Source organism: Hippopotamus amphibius, chromosome 17 (assembly GCF_030028045.1).
Source record: "Hippopotamus amphibius kiboko isolate mHipAmp2 chromosome 17, mHipAmp2.hap2, whole genome shotgun sequence".
Taxonomy (NCBI): Eukaryota; Metazoa; Chordata; class Mammalia; order Artiodactyla; family Hippopotamidae; genus Hippopotamus; species Hippopotamus amphibius.
In genome coordinates, this window is record NC_080202.1 from 52829708 (window position 1) to 52842917 (window position 13210).

Sequence of the window (13210 nt, forward strand, 5' to 3'; positions counted from 1 at the left end):
AACAATGCGGAAACAGCACTGCTTCTTGAAGTGCTCAGTGGGCCAAGGAGCATGCTGGGCCTAGGCAGGTGGGCCAGGGATGAGACCACAACTCCAGGCTGCCTGCAGATGGGGACAGTCTCATGGGTCCTCACCTTCAACTTTAAAAAGTAACTGATAATAACCAAGGGAATTTGACAGGACAGGGAGGCAAGGTTGCGACAATAAGTCAACAGAAGCGTTAAGAGCCTGCTCACCCACTCTGTGCGGTGCCCAGGCAGTGTCAATCCACCACCCGAAGCCGGCCCAGCAGTGAGGACTCAGGCAGAGCCAAAAGATCAGCCCTTGTGCACTCACAGCTGTAGGACTGGGTCAGCTCTTGGGCCAGCAGGGGCTGTACTGCTGGGAAAGGGAGAGGAAAGAGGCTCATCCCTGGGGTGGGACAAGCGGCCTGGTGCTCTGTCCCTGTCCTAAGCAAAGGGTGGAGGCCCTCGGCTGCCCCCTCCCACCCTACTTCAGTGCCTGAGGGGCTGCTGCAGCTAAGATGAGGGGGACCTGTGGCCCAGCAGCCCTCCCTGTGGCAGCCCACGTGTCCATACTGCTCACTGCCACTTCACCAGGGCTGAGGGTGGGGTGGGGCTGGGCGGCATGCAAAGTGGGCGGTTTGCGCATCTGTCGGCAAAGTCAGTAAAAGGTTTGGTCAAACGTGGCTAATATACAGCTTTGGGTGATAGACAGCAATTATTTGGGGGTCCAGTGGGGTCCAGGTGAACACAACCAGGGCCTTGTGTTCGTCTTCTGTCCCCATGGGGAGGACAAAGGCCCACCCCACCGTGGACCCCAGGGCCTGCGGAGGGCTTGCTCCTTCCTCTCTGGAGACGATAAAAGGCAGAAGTCACGATTGTCCCAGAGGCCACCAGTCAGACAGGAGCTTCCCTGGGCGATGATCCCAGAGAGTTCCCAAGTCTACCCGAGGGCAAAGGTGCAGAATCTTCCGGGACCAGGGCTTCCCAGGCAGGCAGGCGGCACCCCCACCTCGGCACCCCTCCCTCCTTGGAGCATCTCTGCCAAACTCGCTCCCCACCCGCACAAGGGTGGGCTGGGGCCTGCTTGCCGACTGCAGCGGCCCCTGCGGGTGCTACTTACCCTTCTGGATGAGCTGCTGCGCCTGCTTCCTGACGCGGGTGTTCCGTAGAAACCGCCACTCCCGTTCCTTGCGGATCTGACTTTCTAGGTCATGCTCTTCCGGGATCTTCAACAATAAAAAACAATTATTTCCAGATAAGAGGGTTTCTCCTCCGCAGGTGCTGAAGAATCTGGGTTCTCCGCTCAGCCCAGCACCCAGTGCCCTCTGGCAGTCCAGAGCAGAGCGTTACAGTCAGAGATTGGTCACTGAGTCCCCAGAGCTGCTTCCCTCCCTGTGCTGGGGGTGCTGCTGGCTGCTGCTTGCTGGGCTGAGAGGCTCTGAGACTGGCACCCCGGGGAGGGCTGGCCAGTGCAGGGACGCAGAGTGGAGACTTAGGAAACCCCTACCCCTTATGGCCTAACCATGAAGCCAGAAGCCATTATAATCTGACAGGGCAGCAGCAGGGCTGCTTTCAAAGCAGACAGTCAATTTTGATGGGAGGTTCAGGGATAAAGGCCAGGCGTTTTCTGCAGGAGGGGACACAAAGGGCCCTGCTGTACCAGACACTAAATTTGCTCCTTCATATCCTTAAATGCAAAATCAGAAAATGATGAGGTGTGCTCAGAGACCTTTGCTTTTATTCTGTGATACCAAAGGGGACTGAGGCATCTAGTTAGAAGAGGAATGAGCTCATGGGACGTGACAGAGAACAGAAGCCAGAGCAGGGCTGCCCCGTGGCAGCCGTGAGAGGCAGGCCGGGCCTGAGGGCGGGGCCTTCTCCAGAGCCGCTGCTCGCCCCACTCCACCTAATGCAGCAGAGGGCAAAGCTGGCACTGGACTCCATGTGGGTGGAGAGTGAGGAAGGAGCTTCGATCCTATGCCAGAGAACTTCTGCTCTCCCTAATCAGCTTCCAAGAGATGGAGTTTATCTGCATGTGATGTGGATGCTGGAACAGTCCCCCTTCCTGGATAAAGGCCCTTCTTGCTTCATGGCTGGTGTGGGTGCACTGCGTGGGTGCGTGTGGGCTACGGATGGGTGTATCTAGGAGAGAGCCATACTTAGTAAATAATGTTAGGATTTAAGTCTACTTTATTCAGAACATAATCACTTCTCGTGTAAAAAAGAGCTATCTCCTTAGCCATACAGTCAGTTTGGCTAACCCTGGTCCCCTGCTTGTAAATTCAAGTTATAAAGTCCCAAAATACAAAAGGAATCAAATAAACTAGGAAAAACCCTACTTCCTCTTAGCTGAGAGTCAGTCGGCCTTGTACTCAGCCAGTTAACACCACACAGGCAGAGGGAGCCCATATTCAGTATTTTAAAAGCCATCTTCTCTGCTGGAGAAAGCATCAGGGTGAAGGACAGTGAATGCGGTCACATGCACGTGCCTGTGTGCAAGCGTGGCTGAAAAATGAGGTAACGTCTACACAGAGAGGAGTTCAGATCATATTTTAGGCAGTTATTACATGAAACGGTCACAGAGCACTTTTGTGTCGTCTCCTTGAATGCTCTGTGTTATCTCTCTGATCACAAATGAACAACCCCAAACCTCACCTTGTTCCTGTGGCCTGAGGCCTGACCTGAGGCCTCTGTGTTTCGACATTTCACTGTATGCTCCTGACTTTTTTCTCTTAAAAATCACAAAACTACATCCAACAAAACAGCAAAGATATCCTGACATGGAGACAGCAGAAGAAAAGTCACCCAGAGCCTCCAGAGCACTGTAAGTGCTGTAGACATAACTCCACGCAGGCACTTGGGATAGACGGTGGGTTTTTACCAGAGTATCAGAAAAGAAATGACAAGTGACCGATAACATAAAGCAATAAGAAAACCCCAGATGAAAAGACTGAGACTATACGTGAATGAAGCTCTGGTTTCCGTGGGAATAAATCAGAGGAAGGGTCGAGACAAGCAGGAAAGGAGTGGGACAGACAGGTGAGAAGTTCTGGACTGTACTCCCCGTGGTAGGGGCAGGTGGGAAGAAGGAAGTGGGACAAGCGGCAGCTGTGTGTGGGAGTGTGGCCACACATGCCCCAGCCTCAGACAGACTGACCTCCACCGCACAGCCAGGCACAGCCACCCTGGGCTGAGTCCTAAGCAGGAGAGTATGGAGCTCTGGGGAGCAGCCCCATGGGTGTACAGGCCCCACTGAGCTGAAAGACTTGCAGAACTGAACTGAACTGAACTGCAGCCCAGGAACTGGTGCACGCATCGTCCAGGGATAACTGCCATGAAGCACTAGGACAAGTGGGGGCGGAGAGCAGTGGGACAGCGTGGGAGGTGTGGGTGGAGAGAGATGAGGAGAGGATGAGAGAGCAGAAGAGGCCGTGAGAAGCAGCAGGCATCAGCCGGCCGGGATGGACAAAGATGGATGGAGGGAACGGATAGCCATTTTCCCACTCAGCCCTTCTTAATCACCCCTCCCACCATGGCTCTGCAGGCTGAATAAAAGCTTCCAAGTAAACAAAAGCCCAGACCCAGACTGTGCTGAGCTTTCCTCTAAGCAGAGCTGGAGGGACGTGGGTAATAGTGTTATATGATTAGGATCACGACACGCCACCAATTCCTAACACCTCCTGACTTCTCCTCAGACAGAAACCAATTACGATGCTGAAGCCTCCTAAAGCCTCCCGCAGAGCCGGTGGCCGATGGCTGGTAGGTGTCCCCCTCACTTCTCGCCTGTCACTGGGGCAGCCTGGGCTTGGTAACAAAGGAAGACCAGAGGGTCCCCAGAAGGCTGATGGCGGGCATTTTCACGTGAAGCAGGTCCTCATATGATGAATTTGTGAATCACAGGGCTGGGTCTTACCCTCAATGCCTCTGAATTTAAAGAGGTTCAAGTACACGGGATAAAATTCACAACAGGCACGTGACTATCGAGACTTAGAGCATGACCCCAGGGGAAGGCTCGTGAAATCAATGCTAAATTCTCAGATACCGAGCTCCCTGGGTTCCCACCAGAAACAAAGTAAGTTCTGTGGCAGGACAGAGTACCTTTGGGCTTGCCTCTCACCTTGCTTAATAACAAACACCCTCCCCAAACAACGACAGGGAGTCAGCAGTGCCCGGAGGCTGTGCACTGGCTGTGGGGCTGATCTGGTTCAACCTGTCTCCTCTGGGCATGACATCTAAGGGGTGAAGGCCACTGAATGCCAAGGAAAAAGCTCTGACATGCAGGTCAGAGTTCCCTGTAGGTACTGATACCCAAATACGGGCATTTTCATCATCTGATCACACTTCTTGTAAAGCATCAGGGTGACTGAGGTGCAATTCACACACAGTAAATTTCACCCTTTTGGGCACAGTATGTAACCACCACCACAATGGACATGTTGAACAGTCCTCCCCACCTCAAACTGCCACGTGCCCTCTGTAGTCAAGCCCACGTCCCAGCTCCAGCCCAGCATCCTCCCCTCTATCTTCTGTCCCTGTAGCTTTGTTTTACCTTTTCTGGATGCTGTATAAATGGACTGTACAGTTTGAGTCCTGCTTCTTTCACCGAGCATAACACAGCTGGAATTCATCCATGGTATGTATGTTTCAGTTTATTTAAAAAACTTTTTTTTGGTGACTTAGTATTTCCTTCTATGGCTCTAGCACAGTTTATTCACCAGGTGAAGAATATCTGGGTTGTTTCCAGTTTCTGGTGATTCTGAATAAAGCCACTATAAATACCCAAGTACAGGCTTTTGAGTAACATAAGTTTTCATTTCTCCTGGGTGAATATCTAGGAGTAGGATTGCTGGGCTCTAGGGTAAGCACATGTTTAATTTATAAGAAGGACTTCCTCAGTGGCGCAGTGGTAAAGAATCTGCCTGCCAATGCAGGGGACACGGGTTCGAGCCCTGCCCTGGGAAGATTCCACGTGCCACGGAGCAACTAAGCCTGTGCGCCACAACTATTGAGCTTGTGCTCTAGAGCCCGTGAGCCACAACTACTGAGCCCATGTGCCACAACTACTGAAGCCCACATGCCTAGGGCCCGTGCTCCACAACAAGAGAAGCCAGTACAATGAGAAGCCTGCGCACCACAATGAAGAGTAGCCACCACTTGCAGCAACTAGAGAAAGCCTGTGTGCAGCAGCAACGAAGACCCAATGCAGCCAATAAATAAATAAATAAATAAATTTATATAAAAAAATCTTTAATTTATAAGAAAGGGCCAAAACATTTCCAAAGGGCCTGTAATATTCTGCCTTTGCACCAGCAAAGTATGAGAGTTTCAGCTGCTCTGTGTCCTCTGCCAGTACTTGGTATTGACAGATTTGAAAATTTTAGCCCTTCTAACAGATGTGCAGTATCTCATTGCGGTAACTCAACTTCCCTTGTGAATAACCACCATGATGCTACAGCTTTTCTCAACCTTATTTGCTGTCTTTGTATCTTTTTGGTAGTTTCTGCAGATCTTTTGTCCATTGTTTTTAATTGGGTTGTTTCCTTATTATGGAATTTCAAGTGTTCCTTATGTATACTAGATATAAGATTTTTATCAGATACGTGTTTTGCAATTTTCTTTTGGTCTGTGGTTTGTGTTTTCATCTTCTTAACAGGGTCATTCAAAAAGTAGTTATCAATTTCGATGAAATCCAATTTACCACTTTTTCTTGTGTGGCCTGTGTTCTCTGTGTTTTGTTAAAGAAACCACTGCCTAACCCAAGGTCAGAAAGATTGTCTTCCAGAAGTTTCATGGTTCCGGCTTCACATTTAGGGAGTGAGTTACTGTACGATGTTTGAGTGGTAGACTGAAGTTCTTAGACCACCCTCTTTCCACTGACTTGAATGGTTCTTGCACGTCTGTGGAAAATCAATGGGATGTACTGACGTGGACCTATTTCTGAACTCTATTCTGTCCCACTAATCTATGTGTCTGTCCTCTCACCAATTCCACATCTTGATTACTTTAACTTTATGGTGAACCTCGAAATCAGACAGCAAGAGTCCTCCAACTTTGTTCTATTTCAAAATTGTTTTGGTTATTTTAGTTTCTTTGCTTTTCCCTATAAATTTTAGAAGAGGTTTGTTGATTAAAAAGAAAAAGCCTGCTGGGATTTGGATTGAGATTGTGTTGATATCTATATATAAGTTTAGGGAGAACTGACATCTTTACAGAGTCTTTCAACCCATGAACATGGTCTTCATTGATTTAAGTCTTCCCTGATTTCTTTCATCAAGGTTTTCTATTTTTCACCATTTGGATCTTGCTTTTTTTTTTTTTTTAAGATTTAGTTGAGTATTTCATGGTTTTTTTCCTTGATGTTATTGTAAATGGTTTAATTTCAATTTCCAATTGTTCATACAGAAATAGATTTCTGTATATTGACCCTCTATCCTACAATCTTACTGAACTCACTTATCTTAGCAGCATTTTGCAGATTACTTGAATGTTGTCTGTGAATAGAGAGAGTTTTATTTCACCCTTCCCACTTGTACACATTTCCTTTTCTTGCCTTACTACACTGTCTAGGACCTCTGGGAGGATGATGAATGGGAATGGTGAAATCGGACATCGTTGCCTTACACCTGATTTTAGAGAAAAAACACTGTCTTTTACCATTGCAAATATGTTAACTGTAGGTTTTTTGTACGTGCCCTAAGAGTAAGGAAGTTTCCTGCTATTCCTAGTTGGCTAAGTTTTTATTTTGAATGGCTGTTTTTTTAAAATTTACTTACTTATTTATCTTAATTGTATTTATTTTTTGGCCATGTTGGGTTTTTGTTGCTGTGCAAAGGCTTTCTCTAGTTGTGGTGAGCAGGGGCTACTCTTCATTGTGCTGCACGAGCTTCTAATTGCAGTGGCTTCTCTTGTTGTGGAGCACGGGCTCTAGGCACGTGGGCTTCAGCAGTTGCAGCATGTGGGTTCAGTAGTTGTGGCAAACTGGCTTAGTTCCTCTGCAGCATGTGGGATCTTCCTGGACCAGGGATCGAACCCATGTACCCTGCATTGGCAGGCAGATTCCTAACCACCGTGCCACCAAGGAAGTCCTGAATGGCTGTTGAATTCCATCAAATCTTTTTTCTGCAGCTACTGAGATGATCATATGGTTTTTCTTTAATCTGTTGATACATTCAATTATAGGATTAATTTAAAAGTGCTGCATTCTTAGGATAGAATCCACTTGGTCACCAGTATAATATCCATTTTATGTACTGCTGCATTTTATTTGTTAATATTATGTTAAGGATTTTGGGTCCATGTTCATGAAGAATATTGGTTTGTAGATTTTTATTCTCATAATATTTTCGACGGGTTTTGGTAATAGAGTAATGGCGCCTTCATGCAACGAACTGGGAAGTAGTCACTCTTATTTTTTCATTAGGTTCTTTTTGTAATTAAATGTTATATTTTAATCTGTTCTAAATTATAAAACAAGTAATTGTTCTTTCTAAAAAATTCAAACCACCTGGAAGTATATAATGTAAAAAAGGACAGTTCCTTTCCCTGATTTCAGTCCCACCTTCTAGAAGTAACTGCATGAAGAGTGGGATGTGTCACCTTCCAAGCTTCCTCTGACGCTTACACAAATCTATGGAACCACAGCATCCGTACACGTCTTGGACCACTGCATTATTTGATCTACTATGTCAAGGACATCCAACCAAGTCCTCACACAGAGACTCACCGACTTTAACGGCTGTGTCTACTGCACAAATGCATCATTTTAAATTGTCTCCTCATTAATGTTCTTTTTTGTTTTCAACTCTTTGCTGTTACAAATAATCTGTAATGAGCATCCCTCGACATATGTTATTACATATACACATACAGTAGCGGTTTTAGGATGTATTTCTCAGAGTGGGATTGTTGGTTTCTAGGGCCTACCCATTAATAGTTTGGATAGCTCCTGCTGAACTGCCCTACACCAAGCTAGTATTTTACCACCCACCAGTAGTACCAGGAGTTCCTATTTCCCACACCCTGGTAATTCAGCCTCTGGATAAAAATCAATCTTTGAAATTTGCCAACCTGAGAGTGAAAAAAAATTCGTATTATTTTTATAATCAGAACAAATTTCAGTATGTCTTATTTTTAAGCACACGACAGACCATTTTTAATATTCTTTCTAAAGCAGATATGAACTCTGGAAACCAACCCATGGAAGAGAGAGGGGTTTCATCAATCAAAGGAGGACCAAGTCCAGAACGGAGTTCTTTTTGGTCATGCAGACCTGTAAGAAATCTGATTGTGAACTGATAAAAAGTCAGCAAAAGCTGTCATTATAGTCATGTTTTGAGTACTCAGTGCTACTAACCATTAGTTGTATGTAACTGTAATACTGGTATAATTTTGTTATTTGGTGAATATGTAGTCTCCTATACTTACCTTTGAAGTGGTTTAGAGTTTGGGGTTCTTCTGTCTTTTTTGAGGTACAATCCTAGCCCTGAGCTATTTTTTGTTTGTATATGAAACAGGCTAATAAAAAAAGTTCCTAATGCATTTTGTTGCACAAACGTATCATTAGATGATTAATTAGATCAATAAAAGAAGGCCCTTCACCTGGAAAAAGTAGGAAAATTAAAAAAAAAAAAAAGGCAACAAGATATGTTGCCTGCAGGGATTACACACAAAACTGACTGTAATAACTTCATTTTCAATCATAACACCTTGAGCTTGTCATTTCAAGCTATATCCAATGAGAGTTTGTTTTTGCAAATGTGGCGAGTCAGAAGAAACACTCATTCAGCAACTGTTTCCTGACTCCTCCCACGGGCTCCATGGTGAAGGTGAGTTAATGCTGCAGGGACCCTCCTTCCCTCATTGCACTGCAGGGGTCACTTTTGGAAACCAGCATGACACACCAGGACAGACCACTGGGCTGACAGACTGTCTCCTCCAGGCTAGTGACACGCGGGAACCTCTCCAGTGGGAATTTTCAGACACCCTCCCAGGTAGTACACACACACAGAGGAAAACAAAGTCAGGGGGACTCGCTGAAAAAAGGGAGGTGTGGCATCAGCTCCAGAGCAGACACTGGTGTGGGTCTGCACCTGAGTGAGACAAGTAAACACATATGTAGAGGTCCCTACAAACTGCAGCCCTCACCTGGGGAGCCTCCCCCTGCGGCCAGCTGATGTGCGCTCAGGAGGCCACCTGCATTCTGAGTCTAAGTACTCGGTGCTGAGGAAAGGAAAGCAGATCCTTAGGGAAAAGTCAAGTTCATTTCTAAGTTTAAGAGAAACATGTTTTGGATTACCTATGCCACTTCTTCCCACAGGTAGATGACTGAGAACAGGCATCCCCAGAGACTTCAAGGAGAGCTGCTCAGCAGCCCATCAAGCAGCTTCCGTGACTTAACAGTCAACGCCGTTTCAGTGAGACGGCAGACCAACCACCTAAAGTCCAAGTTGCTTGACCACACTTGCCTTAAGCAGGAGACTGTACGAAGGAAACCAAACTTCCGTTACTATTGGACTAAACCCCCTTAACTTTCAAGCAGACGGTATGTACCACAGATCTAAAGGACGACTCACAACCCACAGCCCCAGTGACAAACCATCTCCTGGGACAAATTCTGGTGTTTGCTTACTCCCTCCTTCCTTAGCCAGAGGAGCCCGAGATGTCCTGTCTGTGGACGAACAGGTCAGCAGAAGCAGGCCGACCCTGGCATGGATAACACACTTGGCTGACTGTAACAGGCCTCAGTGATCTCTTGGAGTCATTTCTTTAATGCATTTCTTTTTCCAACTATAAAGGTACCTCCTGCAAAGTGTAGAAAGTATGGCCATCCTGTGGCCAGTTTACGTCCTGTTTTTTTCCTTTTTAAAGAAATTTTATCATGAGCATTTTCTTATTCTTATTCTTACTAATTTCAAAACTTTATTTTTTAATAGCTCCAATAATGTATCAAATACTTCATCCATTTTTAACCCTTCTCCTCCTGTTGGACATTTACGTGGATCCTAGTTTTTGTTAGTGAGAGAGTGCTTCTCCTTTTCAGCAGTGGGGCTCGATAAATTAGAACTTTATCACGTGGTTCAGGCACTGACAACCGTTATTCTGTGTTGCAACTGACAAAAATCAGCATTACTACAGGGAAACAGGAAAGCAGGAGAAAAGTTGTAATAAAGAGTCCAAGTACTCTTCCTGGAAATTACTTGGATATGTAGCTTGATATACAAGTAAGAACAAGCTGCAGATTTCAGTTTTCCATCATCTATGAGGGAATAGGAAGGTGGGTTTGTAAGAATGTGCTTTAGACCAGCAAAGTCTAAAACAAACCCTGTAGTGCTCCCTGCAGAAAGATGGGCATGAAGATTCTGCTCTGTCAGCACTACCCTGCCCCACCCTGGCACCTGGAATGTGTGGCCCGAGTCTGCAGCAAAAGGACACACGTCACATCATCAAACCTGGAACACACTGTCCTGAATAAGCCAGATTACCCTCAGTCAGCTAGCTTAGTCCAACAGTCCCGAAATTGGGATCGGCCCAAGCGAGATCTGGGGACTGCCTGGATGACCTTGCCAATAAAGACAAAATGACACATTTTATCTTGAAATAAGCTCAGAAAAGGTAGGTAAGTGAAGTCTGCTTATTTTGCTATTATTTAAACTGTTAATACCAGCTACCATGACAGCAATTTGGCATCCCCCCAAAGCCACATTTGATGGGACAGGAGGCCAGTGGACACAGCGGGCCCTGTGCAGCCCTGGCACCTGACCTGGGCCACGGCTCAGGGCAGGGCCTGTGTGACTGCACCTGGGCTGGTGGGAGTCATGGCATGTGTGGCCCCTGGGGGTCACAGTGAGCAAACCAGTGGGGATTAGACCCTGAGCTCAGAACAGAGGGGTTCAGACACCCAGGCCTGAGGCTGCGGCTCTGGAGGCCCATGTGGATTTGCTGAGGAGACGGGGGCATTGTACGCCAAGGGATTCTGGCTTTAAACCCTGAGAGCTGCTGACGTATGGCTACCTTCATAACAGGCTGGGCAAAGTACCGCGCGCTCCAGTCGCAGAACCCCGTCTGCATCGTAGCTGAGATGAAACTTTTGTGTCCGGCAGTATCATCCGGGTCATCAGTGGTCTTTGGAGTGTTTGGAAAGGAGGAGAGGAGAAGAAGACAGAGTTAGTCATGTCACCCCCGAATCTCTTTGTGAGCTCGAGACAGTCCATCCCTGGAGACCAAGCCACAAGGGTCAGTGGCAAGGCTTCTGAGGACAATATTTCTGTAGTTCTCTCACTTCTGCATCCTGGTGACCAAGGAACCTTGACTGTCAGGACAGGGCTCCAAGTCTGTGCTCAAGAGGCCAAGCATCCCCTGGGGCTGGCCAAGGTGGCCTGGGCTGCAGAGCCCCTGACACTTGCCATGGGCGCTAGGTCAGCAACCCCATGAGGCCTCTGCTGCCTGGTCCCAGGGCCACCACTCCCACTGGGCCAGTCATACCCATAGGACCTTGGCCTGCCCTGTGGCTCCTGGACAAGAGCACAGCAGAGCTTGGGCCAATTGGGACTTCTAAGCATTAAAACTTAAAAAAACGCTTGGTGCTGCTCACTGGCGATGTGTCAGTTTGTTCCCTGTTGCAGAACCTATAGATGCTGGGCTGGCAAAGCAGGGGTTTGCCTTGCTGCATGTGGCCAGGCATAAGAAGTACCTCAGAGAGGAGTCCACGCTACCCAGAGAGACGTCCTGGGTGGAAAATCCCACAGAAGGGGTCAGCAATGGGGTCTTACCTCCTGCCTGATAGGGGGAACTGCAGACACCTGCTGCCACCTTGAGGCTCTGCTGGGCCAGGACCCATGGATTGTGGCCCAGTGGCTCCTGCTTGGCTGACCCATGCAGGGTCCAGCCAGAAGGCTAAACCTGGCACTGGGTATTGTGGCCATTTTTGTTCCTCAGCCATTGAGGCAAGGGGAGCAGGTGGCTTTGAAACCATGTGGGCAGGGCTGGCAGCAGGTGTGGACACCTGTCCATCCCCAACAACTGCTTCTGGCTCCAAAGTCAGTGTGCAGGCTGTCATGACCCTCCTGTTAAAACCGCTGGTCACTGGTGAGCTGAGATGCACCTCGGCACATCCAGAATGCCCTCTCTATACTGTGTGCGCTTGGCTGGGACAGCGGCAAGCACTCTGGACAAGACACGATGCCCCAGCTTTCATGTCCACCCTGTTACGTGTTCTCACAGCCCTGACAAACGAAGACGCCGATTCCTCTCTCTCCTGAATGACCTCGTTTACCTTAGCAGCAGAGACTGCACCCACCTATGGGGCGTCATTGAATGTTGATGGAAAAAGCAAACAACCCATTAGAACAAGTGCTTCCCTAGAGCAGCTACCACGTTCAGTGGAGGCAAACACTATTTACTGAGAAGGGAAAAAACCAATCAGCTCATGTGCTGTTTACATGAAAGCTGCCAAGAGTGAACCCAGAACAAGGGGCCACAGGAGTAAGAGGGACACTCTGTGATATCTGCCCAGATGTGGAAGCGAGGAGCCCAGAGCCATCGGTGGCTCACGGCATCCCAAGTTCTGCACCTGGGGTGAGGCCATGTGTACCACATCACCTGAGGTGGCGTTTCTCCTCTAAGGAGCGAGCCTCCCAGCACCCAAGCCCATTAGAGTTAGTGTTTAAAGGCCATGTCTGTACCTGGTCCGGGCCCTTGTCGAACATCTTCCGTGTCCGAGGGAACTGGTGGGAGTGGGGCGTGTACTGTACCCCTACGGGGCCTGTGGCGCCCGGCCGGCCTGGAGGCAGGTCTCGGCTGACCGGCTGCTTGGCCACATCATTGGTCAGGCTGGAGCTGCTTGCGCTGGATGTTGGTGGCGAGCCTCTGCCGTCGGGGAAGAAGAAACACCACGTTTTACCCAGAGCCCATTCCTTTGAAACCAAACCCTAAGCAACTTCCACTGGTACCACCCACCCCCACATCCTGCGAATGGGCCCAGGGCCACCAGCTCAGGACATCCTCAATTGCCCAGCTTGTCAATGTGACTTCCAAACCCGAGCTGCTGACGCTGAATTAATGACCCATTCTAGCTTCTGCCTGTGGGTTCTAAGAACCGTCTTCCCCTGAAAACAGGGGAAGCAGCCAGAGGCAAGCTTGGTCAGGACTGTGAGTCAGTTCCCCTGGGATCCAGTGCACAGCCCTGTGAACACTGATTAAGAGCAGGG

General features: G+C 48.2%; 1 protein-coding gene across 14 annotated transcripts in view; it reads right to left on the minus strand.

The window, feature by feature from the left end:
- RPTOR (regulatory associated protein of MTOR complex 1) overlaps positions 1 to 13210 on the minus strand; it is a 349362-nt gene that overhangs the window by 22344 nt on the left and 313808 nt on the right. For all 14 annotated transcript variants that reach the window (XM_057714268.1, XM_057714266.1, XM_057714263.1 and 11 more), the window contains 3 exons: positions 12686 to 12869; positions 11016 to 11126; positions 1126 to 1231 (listed from right to left, as the gene is read on the minus strand). In XM_057714268.1, coding sequence (XP_057570251.1) covers positions 1126 to 1231; positions 11016 to 11126; positions 12686 to 12869 — 401 coding nt within the window. The remainder of the gene's footprint in view (positions 1 to 1125; positions 1232 to 11015; positions 11127 to 12685; positions 12870 to 13210) is intronic.